Genomic DNA, 16,170 nt, shown 5'->3' on the forward strand with positions numbered 1-16,170 from the left:
CTTTCTATGAATACAATGGATTAAATACATTTTTCCTAAGTACACACAGCCAGGTGTGCTGGACCAAAGACAGAGCTCCTACCCACCTTCCTGCTGTCTGTGAGCACTTGCAGTTGTGCACACATGCTCATGTACACATACACACACATGTGCACACACATACCCATGATACATGCACACCCCTGTGTGTACTCACATATCTACACACATCCACAGCTTCTATAAGAAAGTGGCAGACTGGCATTGTGTCCTCCAGTCTGATCCAGCTTTTTCTTGTCATCACATCACAACTCACAGGAGGCGAATTTCTGCACTGCTCCCAAATCAAAGAGCTGAGGCTGCCACTGGAGACAACTGCTGCCATCTGGACATGTAGATCCCCAGTTAGACACAGACAAGATGTGTCAGGTTGCTCAGCGAAGCATGTGGCATCCACAGAGCTGCTGCAGGTCAGCACAGAGAGCTAACCCAGAAACACAAGGGTGCCAGAGAAGTCAAATTGGTGTTTTGTTAGTCAAGTCAGGGACACCACAGCCACCTGATGACACCAGGACAGTGTTGGTCCAGGAGCTGGATACAGGCACTGAAGAGCAGTGGGCATCCTAGATCTGGTGCCCCCAACCCTACAACCTTTTCCTCAGGTGGCCTCATCTCTGGAGGCAGGGCTAGTGCCCATTGTCCTCCCCCAAATATCTGAGCTAAGGCCTGAGCACCGAGGAGGACCAACCCAAACCCAGGCAGCAAGAGTCCTGGAATCACTTTCCTTGAGGATTGGTCTCAGCCTGCTCCCCAGAGAAAGGAGTCCCCCAACCCCGAAGGGGATTGCTTTCTCAGGGGAGGAAATAGGCCATTCCCAGGAGAGGTGATGCCTGTAGTCTGAGGGCAGGAGCAACAGGCCCCCTCTCCAGTGTGAGTTAGCTGCCTCCCACGCTCCCTAATCATCACTAAGAAAGACTTTGCTGACGATGAACTTTGTAGAGTCCATGCACACCCATAGGAACAGCCGCTGGGGGACGGCTCAGGGACATGATGAGCCTCAGCGAGGAACAAGCGCGTGGCTTCTTGGATGGGAACCCTGACTTTACCCACCAGTACTTTGAGAAGAAGCTGAGCCCTGAGAATGTGTCTGTGGCCTGTGGAAACAGGCACCCAGTGGACTGCAGCAGCCTGAGGGAGCTGTGTCAGGTGGAAGAGAGCATGGTGCTGTTCGAGCTGGTGCAAGACATGCAGGAGAGTGTCAACATGGAACGTGTGGTCTTCAAGATCCTGCGGCATCTCTGTACCCTCCTGCATGCTGACCGCTGCAGCCTCTTCATGTATCGCCAGCGCAATGGCGTGGCTGAGCTTGCCACACGGCTTTTCAGTGTGCAGTTGGGCAGTGTCCTGGAAGATTGCCTGGTGCCACCCGACTCTGAGATTGTTTTCCCCCTGGACATCGGAGTGGTCGGCCACGTGGCCCAGACCAAGAAGATGGTGAATGTACAGGATGTAACAGAGGTGGGTGTGTGCCATCCCATGGGGCTTGTGCCATCCTTGGGCCCTCAGGGTCAGCTCTCAGCCTCTGGCCCAGCCTAAGAGACCACTCCATGCAGTTCATGTACCCCTTCCCTGCCAGTTCAGGTCACATGTGCCCAACTGCTGCTAGTCCCTCCCAGAGTTGCATGCTTGCATTTCTGGCAGAAGGAGCCCCAGGAAGCTCTACAGAGATCCCTATTGCAGTTTCCAGGAAAAGAGTCACTTCATCAACCCTGTCTCAGGAATTCTCCTCAAGCAGAGGCTATTGATCAGGCCCCAGGCCATGCACACTCAGGCTCAGTCTCAGGAGGCACTTGGAGCCTCAGCTGTGGACTGCAGGTCCCAAGGCTTTCTAGCAGTGTCCGGAAAGGACCCTGAAAGGGTCAGAGCTGAGCTGGTACAGTGGCCACAGGAAAGGGAGCTCCACCAACATGCAGAAACCATGCTGGTGCAGGGCTAAAATGAGGTGTGGCACTTCAGAGAGTGAGTGACCAGAGATTCAGGGGTTATGGAGGCAGGGAGGGAGCAATGGAAACTGCTGCTTTGGGGCTGGCTGAACAGGACCAAGCTGTCAGGTGTGATTAGGCCAGGTATCATGGGCACAAGGTGTGCAGCACTTGGGGAGCTCTTCCCTACCCGCTCTCTCCCTGTTCCCTCTTGCTCTCCTTCCTTCCCCAAGAGACCCAGGCCACCTCAACTGCTGCTACACAAGCCTCCTTCCCTTCTTCCTCCTCCTCCTAGAGAAGGAAACAGAAAGTCTCCCACTGCCCTTATTCCTGGTTCAGGCTGGAAGGCTGGGAAGGAAGCGCTGGTGGCAATCCTCTTACACTTATCTGCTATAAACAGGCTGCCATCCAGCGACCTGAATATAGTAATCTCCAGGATTAGCTTGGTCTTCATTCCCTTTTAAGATGGGTCACCCTGAGTCATATGGAATATTAGGAGCATGAATTAGGAAAACAAGAAATTCAGGTTGAGTTATCCTCCATTCTTCTATTCTGCTTCCTCCTTTTCTTCCTTCTTTTTTTATTTCTCTGTTTTGTTTTGTTTTTCTTGTTTTGATAGCTATAATCCAATTTAGGACATCACATTTGCCAGGCAGGAGCTGTACTGCTGAGCTACATCCCCAGCCTCCTTCCATTTCTCTTTCCCTCTCTTCCTCTTCAGCACATAGTCCCTAAAGACAGTGCCCTGTGCCCAGCTGCCCTGAGCCTGGACATCCTCCTGCTGCACCATCTAACTTGTGCTGTGGGTAACTCAGACTCCCACACTGTCCTCCATCCTGCTGCTCAGGGCTGTCTGTGTCCTGCAGTCCCTCCTATCTCTCCAATCCCCATGCTGATGCCTACTTAGAACGGGCCTCCATGGGGCCTTGTCAGTGGCCAGTAGAGTAGTGACTGCCCCCTTGACATCTATAAATCCTCTGATTGTGCTGGTCTCATTAACCCCACACTGGAAGAACAGAGACCAGAATCAAAACCAGCAAACCCCAGGTTTCCACACCACAGAGGAGCATTAGAAGGGCTGGGTTTCTGGATTTCTCCATCTAGTCAGCACCCTCCATGAGGAGCGCAAGCAGCCTGGTCTGTTGTGTGAGTGGCGATGTGAACACATGGTACAGGGAGCTCCACATGGTGGGCTAATCCCCCCTTAGGAGAGGGAGCTACTCATAGCACCAGCCACACTGAGGCTCACCTTTGTTTATGCTCAAAAGGATATCTCATAAGGTAGCTACAGAAGCTAAACCAGACCATACCTGAGCACAGGTGGACCTCTTAACCACAGGTGACCCTTAGCACAGACAGACTTGAGCATAGGTGGACCTCAGCATAGCAGAACTGAGCATATTCAGCACAGATACATCTCTGCACAGGTGGACCTTGAGCATAGGTTGACCCTGAGCACAGGTGGGCCCTGAGCACAGTGGACCTCAGCATAGATCAATGCTGAATGTAAGGCAAGAACCAACAGGCAGTGGGAAACCAGCTGCTCCCGGAGCCATAAACATACATCTTTTCAGAAGGGAGAGCACCCAATACCCAAGGATCAGGCTAGGTTTGGAATGGGAGTATCCTGACCTGTAGGCCTCCTTCTGCCCAGAGGCCTGTCCAGGATATAGCTGTGTAGAGGAAAAAGGATGCTGTACTGTCTTCCATGAGCCTAGAGCAGTTCTGGGATGTGGGACTGAACTCTGGAAGGTGCTAGGCCATGCCCATGACCTGATAATTCATCTGTCCCCAAACCCCACAGCTGTATTATGGATTCATGGGCATCACTTTGGGAGACAGAGCCTGGACCTATGGGATATGGTCCTACCAGGATGCAAGCTATGTATGATCTTCCTGGACCCTAGCTCAGGTCTAGACAGAGTCCTGTGTCTGAGATCCCACAGATTCTAGAGATTAGGTTCTAGGCTCTCTGTCTTCCCTTGGACATGTCCAAATCCAACCAGGCAGCATGGCTGGTGGCTCTGTCCAGTCATGTCCCACACACCTTTAGCAAGGAGGAGTTCTGGAATGTATCATGAAGTCACCTTAAATAATCCCTGAAGAATAATGTTGCTTATTTGGCAATAGCAGAGGATTGCAATGGGAATGCACCTGTCATAGTAAACTTGGGCATATTCAAGGAGGTAGAAATGGGGAAAGATTTTAAAGACAAAAGGGAAAAACTCACATAAGCTGCTCATAAAGTTCCCTTGGTCTCGTGGACTTGGGACAGGAGTTGTCATCTGATCTTTGGTGGAGGTGCTCTGGCAAGATAGGTGTTCCAAGGCATCTTGTCTGCATTTGTGCAGTCTTCAAGAATATTAAAGATGAGCTTTTGTACATTGGGATATACAGTGGAGTTTGCAAAGCCTAGGGTGCATGTGAAATAGGCAGAAAGTTCTCATGCACACCTTTGGAAAGTGCTTGTGAAAGTATATCAGAGAGACAGGAATGAGCCTTCTCTTCTTATGGCCTGATTCAACTATGAATCTAACAGGAAGGGTTTCATCCTAGGATCATCAATGTTCACATGTCTCTCTTCGGATTATGATCATTCTCTTAAAAAAAAAAAAAAAGTACTGATCCACCAACTTGCAGTCAGCTTCTAAGTATTCTTGGTGCTGGAATGGACCTGTCCTGCTTGATCAGGCCCCCTGGTGGAGTGAGGGTGGAGATGAACAGCTGAGAGCCAGTATCAAGACTCTTAGTCACATTTGAGCAAAAAGGAAGCCAGAAAGAGAAGTTCTCAGGCCTAGGAGATCCTCATGTTATTACAAAGCTCCTCGTCAAGCACTCACTGGCTATCACATTAAAGTGCTAGGTCAATGTTATTTAGTTAAGTATTATACTTCTGCAGAGATTTGGCAGATAGTAGGTACAGCTCTAAAAGGAAATAGTACAAAGTAATGTGAACAGTCATCAGAAATCACCGGGAGTTGTTACTATTGTTGTTGTGAGATAGTCTCCCTGTGCAGTTCAAGCTGGCCTTGAATTCTCTATGTAGCCCAGGCTGGCCTCAATGGTAATTCTCCTGTCTCAGTCTCCCGAGTGTTAGGATTATGGGCATGGGCCACTATACCTAGCTACAACCCTTAGGTTTTATAATGGCTTGAGCACTGCACTTTGGCTTGAAGATAACTAACTAAATGAGTCAAACCACTACCGGAAGTGGTGAGACCAACTAGAGTTGTTTTATGCTGTCAGCCTCAGTTTCCCCAGAAGGATTTACTAAGACACGGCTGTAGTCTAGGTAACAGCACAGACTTTTTCTCATTTAACCAGTAGATAATCCAGAGCATGTTTACCATTTACTAACCCATGACAGGCATCATAATTAGGAAAAATGTTATTTAAAAAGGACCATAAGTATAATTTTGGACAAGTTACCCAGTGTGTAACTTGGATTTCTTAGACCAGGTTCTGTCAAGTTAGCCAAAGTAGCTATTGATTGTGAAATTTCATATCATAACCCTAGGGAGGAAAAAGGTATACATAAGCAAGGGGAAGTTAAGAGGGACTTGAGTCTTGTTACGATAGGGAATCTTGTTCCGACCTCAAGCCCTTCATGGTTTGCTCGTCCTCTGTACTGGCTATGACACCGGCCACCTGGGGATTCTCCATGAGGCCCACACATGGCATATAGCTTATGCTTTGAAATTTACCTCAGGTTGTCCAGCTCTAGCTTATAGGGTTTTAGGACAGAATATTTCCTAATCTTAGCTGGATAGCTGAGGCCAAATATAGAGAAAACTAGAATTTAGGATCCAATGTAATCTACCTACCAGGAGGTAATAAAAACTAGAAAACAATGAACAATTACAGTCTGATAACAAGTGTATATAATTTTTTCCTTAGAAACTTACACGAGTTTCCTGTAATCACATTGACTCCTGCCTTTTAATTTGTAAAATGAGTTTAGTTTTATCAGATTTGACTCATGTACGTAAATGCAGAAAGAAATCTTATTTGCCATCCAGAAATCACAGACTTAAAATCCCCTGAAGCCAGAAAGTCAAACTGAAGCAGAAACTGGATTTGAGCATCAGTGCCTAATCTCCAGGGCTCTATTTACTCACCAAAGACTGCGAGTCCCATGCACATTTCAACATGAGGCTTCACGGTTAAAGGCAAGGTTTCCAGCTGTACACTGTTACAGAAAGAACAGAATCTTCTCAAACCTGTGCATATTACATACTGCTGTAAGAAATGCCAATACAGGGCTGGGGATTTAGCTCAGCGGCATAAGCACCTGCCTTGCAAGCAGGAGGTCGTGAGTTCAATCCCTGGTACCAATAAAAAGTGAAAAAAAAAAAAAAAAAAAAAAAAGAAATGCCAATACAGAAGGGCCAGGGGTTTAGCTCAACAGCACAAGTGCCTGCCTGGAAGCACAAGGTCGTGAGTTCAATCCCTGGTACCAAAAAAAAAGAACATCAAGAAATGCCAACACAGTTTTTAAATTTTGGAACAATCTAGTAGGGAGAAAAAAAAATTAGTGTTTCCAACACGCAGTCTTTGGTGAGTAAATAGAGCCCTGGAGATTAGGCATTGATGCACAAATCCAGTATTGTTTCCAATATTGTTTACAAAACTGTATTTTATTACATTGCTGTAAACTGTAGACAGTTTGGGAAATAAATTTTCTTAAATCTAGCAAACAAAAATATTTAAGAACCAACAGTATTTCAAACAAAGACATAAAATGCCATAGATTGTACTAGTTCTCTCAACCTTGCAGGCTTAAATGTTGTTCTATACCATCTTCATTCCCAATGTCAGGGACCATATCGATTTTTCATTAGAGTTCTCAGAATTTCTATTTCTATTTAGTTATCAGAAATCTGTATTCAGGAGTATTTGTCAGTCTTTCCCATAAATCCAACTATAATGCTTTTAGGGAACACCCAAAACTGGTAATCACAAAAAACAGAATAGCCAGGCGTGGTAGCACACATTTATAATCCCAGCCCTTGGGAGGCTGAGGCTACAGCATCATTGCAATTTCAAAACCAGCCTGGGCTACAATGTGAGCTCACATCCAACCTGAACTGCATAGTGAGACTATGTTTCAAAAAGACAAAGACAAACAAAAAAGAAAAAGACAGTAACCATGGTTAAAACTGTGATGAGAGTTCAGCAATTAGCAAGGAAATTCCAGTTTTCATTGTACTGGCATTTAGAATAGCAGACTGAGCGCATCACACTACGCGGTCTTCAAACTGGTTCACGTTTCTCAGGGTTCGTAGGACACTTGCACCAATAACACACCCGTTGTTTGACAATGTCTCTCACACAGCCCAACATGCCAGCTAAACCTGCTTAGCTTTTCATCTCAAAAGATTAAAGAGGCATCCTCTGAGGTTCTCGAGGGACCAAGCTGGAAAATCTCAAGATCTAAAGGTTAAATAGGTTTGCTTTAGAACTTTGGTCCTGAAGAAGACTGCCAAAATGTCCAAAGTTTTAAAACATTTGTTGAAAATGGTATTGCATCATAATGAATAAGTCATGCAGTTAGCCAAAGATAATAAAAGGCTTAAAAAGCAGACAGATATAAAAAGCAAATCAAAATAATACAAAACCTTACATCTTTTAAGGCTCAGTTTTCCTAAGCAATGGAAAAAAAATAATTAAAATAAAACAAGAAACAAAGCAATTATCTTGCAAACACAAAATCTTTGTTTTCTGAGCTGGGTGTTAAAAGGTAAAGAAAGTTCCTGAGGCAAATTGCCCTCAGTGGAAGGCCTTTTGGAATTGCCTCAGGGAACAGCACTCAGACTGGCTCAGTACTGAAAGCGCATATGGCACCTCCACTCTTGATAGAGAATGTAAGTAGGGGTTTGACTGCAGTAGGTATCTCAGGAGTAGAGCGCTTGCCTAGCTGTGCAGCCCTGGGTTCCATACCCAGGACCAAAAAGAAAGAATGTAAAACCCGAAATCTGGTGTCTTGTGTGCAACTCTCTGGAAACAAATGGGTGTGAAATGTCTGGTTACATGAACAATTCAAATACATCAGAAAGGCCAACAGTATAGATTCACATAATCCTGGCCATTAAGATAAACATTTTTAGCCTCAGCCCACAATAGCAAGGCAGAATCAGGAAGAAAAACAAAAATCCCACAGGAGCTGACTTAAAAGATGAGAGAGGGCCACCAGTTTAGTTAAAAAGCTAAATACAAAGTGAGGTAGGAAAAATTAATGTTAGAAAATGGTTGAGATTTTAAAAATACAGGATTCAGAATAAAAAGCAAAAACCATTGCCAGTTTGTTTGTTGTTTTTTGTTTTTCCTTTTTGAGACAGTTTCGCTATGCAGTTCAGGCTGGCCTTGAACTCACTTTGTAGCCAAGGCTGACCTCAAATTTGCAGCAATCCTCCTGCCTCTGCCTCCTTGAGTACCGGGATTACAGGTGTGCACCACCATGCCCTGCTCTGTTGCCAGTTTTTACTAATGAGATCAACACTCTGGGAAAGCCTGGGTGTTGTCCTTGTTTCAGAATAATGGGCATGATTTTGATTTTGTGCCAGTGTACCAATGCTCAATGTTTAGACAAAGCAACCAGAATTTTTATTGCAACCAGCTTGCTCACTACAAATTTCTTTTATAAGTTTTGTCTTTCACAAATCTGACATCTGCTTAGGCCTTTAGTTTTTCCACAAAATTCTCATGCAAAAAAAAATATGTCCTCTGATATTCTTTGCATATAGGATTATATATTTATCAACTAGAATTTTTGACTCTTAGTAACTTTAATCTTCTGAAAGTTCAGCAGAATGAGAATGAGCCATTCTAAACGGTTTGCCATGTACCAACAGTCTATTCAACTTATTTTATAATTTCTAGACATGTTTCCTTGTGAAGCAATTAACATTTCAGTACTTTAAGTCACCTAGGATTGACTCTTATGAGTGTCTATTACTTAATGTGACATAACTTCAAAATCTTCATTGCATGAGAAGCTAATTTATAAACATTTTTCCATCTACATTTACCTTATTGTGTATTTTTAACTGTTTTTCTTGATTCACACACAGACAGCTGATGAAACTGAGGCTGCAGGCCAGCACAAGCATCATGAAGGCCTCTTTGGTCAAAGACATGCAGGGTGCAGCCTCCCTCTGCTCCTGGATCCTCACATCAGAATTAATTTCTATAATTTTGATCCCAGCAGAAGCAGCCTATGTCCATATCAGACCCGCTTCGATGATGCATCAATGTGGACAGTGATGCTCCATGAGCCTTATATATCAGTTCCAAAAAGATTACTTTGTTCTTAGACTGGATTCATAATTTTATGAACTCATGATGTTTAGCAGCAAAACATACACTGGCGATTCCAAAGGCATTTTCATTTATATTTTACCAACAAAATTTAAATCAGCTTATTTACAAAGATTTATTTAAATTATATGAATGAAAAAGTATTTGGATTAACTACTACATATTTTTAGCAAGCTTAAGTGTGTTTTATTTATGAGCACCCATAAGCCAATTAAAAATCAAGAGCTTATAAATCTTTGTTAAAAAAAACTCATGGATTCACAGCACATATACATATAGACATATACAAGCATACAGATTAGAGTTCATAATTTTCCTTTTAAAATAAAAGCCCTTGCTTTTATTTTGGCATCACAGAGACTTTGATAAATTTTATTTTCTGTTTGTTGTTGTCCAGTTTGTTAGGGTCTTAACTATAAATCTCAGAGGCAGTGGCCTGCTTATCTTTTAGGTCCTGGCTGGATGGAGAGTTAAACTTAAGGAACCAAGAGGGAAGGGTAGCCCCAGTTTCATGCAGGAGGTGGCAAGGGGATAAAGTTTTCACAGAAGTAGAGTCAGTCAAAAGAAAAGTGACAAAGAGAAGACCTAAGAGATGGGGAGATTCTGAGTCTGGTGTGTGCTCTTGGTCAGGCCCCATTTCCCGGAGGTCAGGCACTGCCTTTCCTGGGGCAGGGACAGCATAGGGACTGGACCTCTGCTCTTAGGAAAGACCTCTCACACTTTTAGTGTCTTTTCCCAAGTAGCATGCCCAAACAGCAAATGTTAGCCTTTCTGTGTCTCAAGTCAAATCCCCTGAACCTTTTAGAGCTTTCAGTGACACAAATAGCCTGCTGTGGCACACATGCAGTAGGTTCGCCTCACTTCTAGGTGCTTCATGTTGAAAGCTGAGTTGACAGTTGTGGAAAGATCCAGTAGTACCACGGTAGCTCAAGCAGCAGAGGCCACTCTAGGTGCAGTGACGAGTCTGGGAAGAGAGTCAACTAGCCCTGAGACAGCCTCTCAGCACCACACCTAAGCTTTAACACCTGAGCTGAGAAGTTTCTATGGTCCCCAGAATGGCCACACGATGTCCATGTGGTCACATGCCTCTGAAGACATGCATAGGATGAGCCACTGTACAGTCAGCCAGAGTCTCCAGGGAAGCTCTCCTGTACACCTTAGCTCATCACTCAAAGATGCAACCAAAGTGAGAGTCCTCACAACTGTAGATTAAGTATGCAGATCAGACAGCTTGCTAACCAAGGCATGCCAAGAAGAGTTTATCTGGACTGGTGAGGTGGCACATGCCTATGATCCCAGCACTCAGGAGGCTGTGCAGGAGGATCTCTGCGAGTTCCAGGCCAGACTGGGCTCTGCAGTGAATTCAAAGCCAGTCTGAAATATACAGCAGGATCCTGTCTCAAAAAAACAAATAAAAAAGAAAAAGGAGGAAGAAGAGAAGGAGAAGGAGAAGGAGAAAGAAATAGAAGGAGAAGGAGAAGGAAGAGGAGGAGGAAGAAGAGCTCATTTGACCACTACGACAGAACAGGGTCCACATAGAGAAAGGGCCTGCAGGAAAGGCAGAAACTTTCTATAGTCTCCAAAGGCACTGTGGAGATCCTTTACTTTAGGTGACCTCATTCAAACCAGGTCCAAAGCCAGCAGGGAATCTCTACCTTAAAGGTCCACTGGGTGTCAAGGCCACATCCTAGGAACAGGACCACAGAGGGACCAGGAGCCATGTGTTCCTCTCAGACACCACCACATCCCTAAATAACAACCAGAGAGACACGCCAAATTTGAGAGGGCACCACAGAATGCTGTAGACACACGCTTGCTGCACTAAACCACAGGCGTCTTGGAAGGTGAGACTGTGCAAGCAGCTCAGTGTGGTACCCTGGGCTGGTGATGTGAGCAAGAGCTGCCTTCAAGGGGCCCTCCCAGGTAGGTGCCCTTCCCTGGCACTTCATCTGGTCTCCTGCTGGCTCAGATAATGCAGTGATGGGATGCAGGGGAAGTCAGGGTGTGAAAAGGGGTCTCACGGGGCCCTCTACAAGTTAAGGGTGTTGCCTTCCCCACCTCAATGCCCAGCCTTTGCTTTGCCTAGGCCTGACGAGAACAATTGCTTTCACCTTGGTATCAGAAACTTCTACAATGAGTCAACCAATGATTGAGTAGTGCCCAAAAGAAAGCCATCTCACCTTTGTCATCTAGAGAGACGCATAGTGAGTAAGGACTGGAAGGCTCAGCAGATTATGCCTGGGCCACGGCCACCACACTTAGGGCAGAACTCAGACCCACTCGGGCGCAGTCTTGCCCACCTCCCTCCTCAGGGTCTCTGACCTTCATCCTGGGTTTTCCCTGGAAGAGCTTCCTCAGAATCGGGGAGCCCATGTATTAGTCCTTGATTTCGCATGCACATTTACACAGCAGCCCAGAAAGGGCTGGGCTCTGGGGGTCTGGTGAGAACGTTGAGGGGTGCTGTCCTGTGGCCTCTGGAGTTTGGGGGTGAACAACCAGGCTGAGATACAGATGGAGGTGCTGCTGAGGTGGGGGTGGAGGTGCTGCTGAGGCTTAGGAAGACCATGGCCAGGTAGTGGCTACCTTGGCTGGCCAAAACTCTCAGTGCTATGTGAGCAGTAGATTGACCAAAGCTGAATGAAAGAAAAGGAAATGACATGGGATGGACATGTTGCTTATGGTAGAGCAGGAATTTATCATGGGGAGACTCCATAGTCAGACCAGGAGATTCATGAGAATATATTATCTCCTGGGGGCTTTGCAGAGGCTCAGGAAGGTAGCTGCCAGCCAGGAGTTGGTGCAGAAATTCTTAGGAAATGAAGGGTGATCCCAGTCAAAACCAGGTGCTCAGAGAGACCCAGCTGTCAGCTCAACCTGCTACGGTGACCAAGCCTTAGTCTGGCCACCAGCCCTAAACTACAAGACCCTGATCCTGGGATGAGATGGGTCTTATGAGACACCTGTAGGGGCTCCAGGACCTGGATCATGGGCACAGGTGAAGATCCTACAGCAGGGCCGTAAGGCGAGGCTGGCACAGGTATGCAACTCCTGAAGCAGGATGGCCAGGCAGGCAAGCCAGGGCAGACAGACACTGTCAGCTAAAGGTCAGAACTGTGCTGACCTCAGCAGGAAAGCTAAAACCAGAGCCTGAGAAGGAAACTCATTTTATGCCCAGGGAAGGTGTGACAGATGAGGGACTGTGAAGGAATTTTTGTTGTTGTTGGTTTGTTTTTTTTTTTTTTGTCTTTTTCATTTTTATGGGTACCAGGGATCAAACTCATGACCGCCTGCTTGCAAGGCAGGTGCTTATGCTGCTGAGCTAAATCCCCAGCCCCAAGGACTGTGAAGGAATTTTAAAAATAGGGCCCAATTAATATCCCAATAAGTGCCTACCTGGAAAGTGCGAGGTCCTGAATTCAATTTCTAGTACAAAAATAAAAAAGAAAAATAGTGTCCCAGCAATATTTAAGTACTGAAGGGAAGATTTGTGCATAAGACAAAGCAGTAAATATGGTGAGGTTTCCAGGGAATAGTGGGTCACAAGGAGAAAGAAAGGACACAGGCAATTCTATGATTTCTGGAAAAAACAAACTTAGTGGTATGGGTTGCAAGAGGTAATAGGGTTAGGCCTGAGAAGGGGAAAAAGTACCAGGACAAAACTGGTAAGAGGATAACCTGCACAGAATATGATCTGTGTCTGATGTAGTTTCTCTAGATCAGGGAGTGAAGATCATTCTTCTTCCACTGAGGGTCAGGGTGTGAGGACTCATGTTCTTCATTTGAGGGTCAGGATTTGAGGATCCGTGTTCTTTATTTGAGGGTCAGAGTATGAAGATCCATGTTCTTCCTGTGAGGGTCAGGGTGTGGGGGTCCATGTTCTTCTTGGGGGGGTCAGAGTGTGAGGATCCATATTCTTCATTTGAGGGTCAGGGTATGAGGATCCGTGTTCTTCTTGTGAGAGTCAGGACATGAGGACCATTTTCCCTCCTCTGAGAGTTAGGACTTTAAGGACCTGTATGTATCTTCTGAAGGCTAGGCTATGAAGATATGGGCATATCATCTGAAGGTCTCGGTCTACTCTTTCAGAAACACTATTATATTTCTATGTTCTGTTTGAAGGCTACTATCCTGTGTAGTTTGCAGGAGCTGATGGGCTTATTGAGAGACTTGTAAAATTTGGCTCTGGGTGGGAGAGAAGGAGTGCTAGTAGGGAAATGGAAGTGAGGATAACTACCCGTATCAGGTACTGGCCTTGGGTGCTCATGACTGTTCTAGAGATAGAGGTGTCCTATCTGGCACATTCACAACGACAGCATGACATACAGTGAGAAATCTGTCATGCAATCCCAGGATTCATGCTAATTTCAGTCTCTCTCCTGCAGCAACTGCTGTCTCAGCTCCACCTCCTGGAACCCCTGGGCATCAGTGTAGCCAGCAGCCTCTCATGTCTCCCTACAACAGTGTTGGTGCAAACCCCAGTGATGCCCCCTCTGCTGGCACTTGTTGCCCATCTTCCCACGCTGCCTCTTCACATGCTGATGTTCTGGCACTGTGTAGTTACAGGTGGCATCCACATTTTTGAGAATGAGGAAGGACCAGGAAAGGAAAGCTGACAGCAACCACAAGTATCCCTCTGAAGAATGTCAGATGCCCTCCTGGCCCCAGTGGCCGTCTCTGATGTCCTGTTGGATAAAACTGTGGGAGGTTATCGGGGCAGCTGGAGCCATGATGCTGAGCCACCTGAAAGCATCCTTTAATATTCGACAGTATGGCGGACAATGTGGATGGACCAGGAAAGGCACAGGGCTATCCCCAGCTTCTAGGAGCTTCTGACCCCATTGAGGCTGATACCAGACCTGTCTACCTTGGCACATGTGCCAAGGCACTCAGCCACATCCTACTCTTTGAAGGCCATCGGAAGCTTTGACAGGCCCTCACTTGGGATGTGCAGGCTGAAATGAAGCCTACCTCCTGCTCCTTGTGGAGGCAAAGCTCAGACCAGGGACTGGAGGGTACCTACATCTTGGAGGGTATGAGTGGGGACCCCTCCATGGGAACAGAGGTAGATGAAGCTTTACCCATGGGCAAAGCAGATGACATGATGGGCCACAGATGGTGGTGGCAGAAGGGCTGATGGACTCTGAATGGGCACCTTCCCCCCAGATCATAGCTGCACTTGTTCTGATGAGCATCGTACAGATGTGCCACTGATGAGAATGAGGCTCATCCCTCACTGACCAACAAGGAAGAGCATATAGAGGCCTGGCTTGAATGAGCGTAAGCAGGAAGCAGTCACCAGACTAGGACAGTCTGACTTGTGGCAACCAGACCAACTCAGGAATCAGGAGCTGACAGGGTGCCCTCAGCCCGGGCAGGGTGAGGGGCTGAGGATACTGCTCCAGGGTTGGGAGTCGGGGCTCATGGCTCAGACGGGGCGGGAGGTTGAATAGGTGGAGCTGAGGTGGAGGAGTACCCACTGCCCACAGCAGGGCCATGCAGCCTCTCGGCACTGGTCTGGGCAGCAACCTCCTGGATCTCAGCCTCTGCCTCCTGGCCAGCCTGTCCACAGCAACAACCTCTCTCCTCTTGCCACAGTGTCCCCACTTCAGCTCATTCGCAGATGAGCTCACCGACTATGTGACAAGGAACATCCTGGCCATGCCCATCATGAATGGCAAAGATGTCATTGCTGTGATCATGGCAGTGAATAAGCTCGACGGCCCATCCTTCACAAGTGAGGACGAAGATGTGAGTGTCCAGAGACATGTTGCTGTCTGTATCTTTCACACACGCTGGCCTGTGTGCACATCTCACCACACTTCCAAACTTACCTACATGCATTGTCTCCATGTCCCTCTGTGCACCCATGTGTGTGAGCCAGGTGCCAATCATACACACTTGAGCTTGTATGCACAAGCCCACTGTAGTGGGTGCTGAACATAGCCTCTCAGTGTGCCTATTCCTGTGTCATATACAGCCAGTGGCCTCAGAGTCCTTCCCAAGCACATACCTGGCACATATGAAATCTGGAGTTTCTAACTCCTGCTGTTTCCTGCTGTTTCAGGTCTTCACAAAGTACTTAAATTTTGCCACATTAAACTTGAAGATCCATCACCTAAGCTACCTCCACAACTGTGAGACACGCCGAGGCCAGGTACTTCACACCCACTCATCCCCTGTCCCCAGCCTCCCAAGCTGACCTGTCCCAGTGAACAGCTGAGACTCAAGCTCTGTCTGAGCCAGACACAACTGCCAGGTAGGGCCAGGTGCCCCTCCCTTATCAGCTAGGGAAAGACTGGCCACATGGGTGCTGCACTCCCCACAGGTGGGCTGGTGGTGGGGAGCCATCCTCCAGGGTGGTTCTCAGTTCCGGGCAGGGGTAGTGGCAGGAGGCCTTCTACAGGCCTGGATATTCCTCTCACCTTGACACAGTGGATGAGATACCTGTAGAAATACTATACCCAAGGTGGCTTTGGGGACCGGGAAGGTAACAGGCCACTTTAGACCTTCTCTACTTCTTGCTCTGCCTATGAATGAGACCTTGGCCACCTACTGTGGACCTATTAAGAATGACAAGAGCTGCCACCTTTGCCCATTATCCTGAACCAAAGTTCCCGGCTCCTAGGGACACCAGGCTCACAGCTAGGGACCACATTGGCCTCCCTGAGGTCTGCAATGAACACATGGGTGCCTGGAATGAACCTTTACAGAGGCACCTCATCTCTCACCCCACAGCCTGCCCCACAACTACCCCAGCTGGGGTAAGGCACAGGGAAAGACAAGGTTCAATATCCTGGCCTTCATTGTGGCTATGAGGAGGACAGAGGCTGTGACATTGAGGATCAGGAGAGCAAAGTAGGCTGTGGGTGGGAGAGACTTGCCTGACCACCAA

At 46.9% G+C, this 16,170-nt stretch overlaps 1 protein-coding gene across 3 annotated transcripts in view; it reads left to right on the top strand.

Annotated features, from left to right (window-relative positions):
- The first annotated feature begins 990 nt into the window (after positions 1–990).
- Pde6b (phosphodiesterase 6B) overlaps positions 991–16,170 on the top strand; it is a 39,956-nt gene continuing 24,776 nt past the window's right edge. Inside the window, exons 1-3 of one of the 3 annotated variants that reach the window (XM_003465052.3) lie at positions 991–1,497; positions 14,874–15,026; positions 15,343–15,432. In XM_003465052.3, the coding sequence (XP_003465100.2) occupies positions 1,027–1,497; positions 14,874–15,026; positions 15,343–15,432 (714 nt within the window). In that variant the 5' untranslated portion in view covers positions 991–1,026. Of the gene's footprint in view, positions 1,498–14,873; positions 15,027–15,342; positions 15,433–16,170 lie in introns of those variants that run through there. The other 2 variants (XM_063230033.1, XM_063230034.1) reach the window with 2 other exon arrangements.

The sequence above is a fragment of the Cavia porcellus genome, unplaced genomic scaffold (genome assembly GCF_034190915.1).
Source record: "Cavia porcellus strain 051 isolate PalLab524CR breed Dunkin Hartley unplaced genomic scaffold, mCavPor4.1 scaffold_18, whole genome shotgun sequence".
Taxonomy (NCBI): domain Eukaryota; kingdom Metazoa; phylum Chordata; class Mammalia; order Rodentia; family Caviidae; genus Cavia; species Cavia porcellus.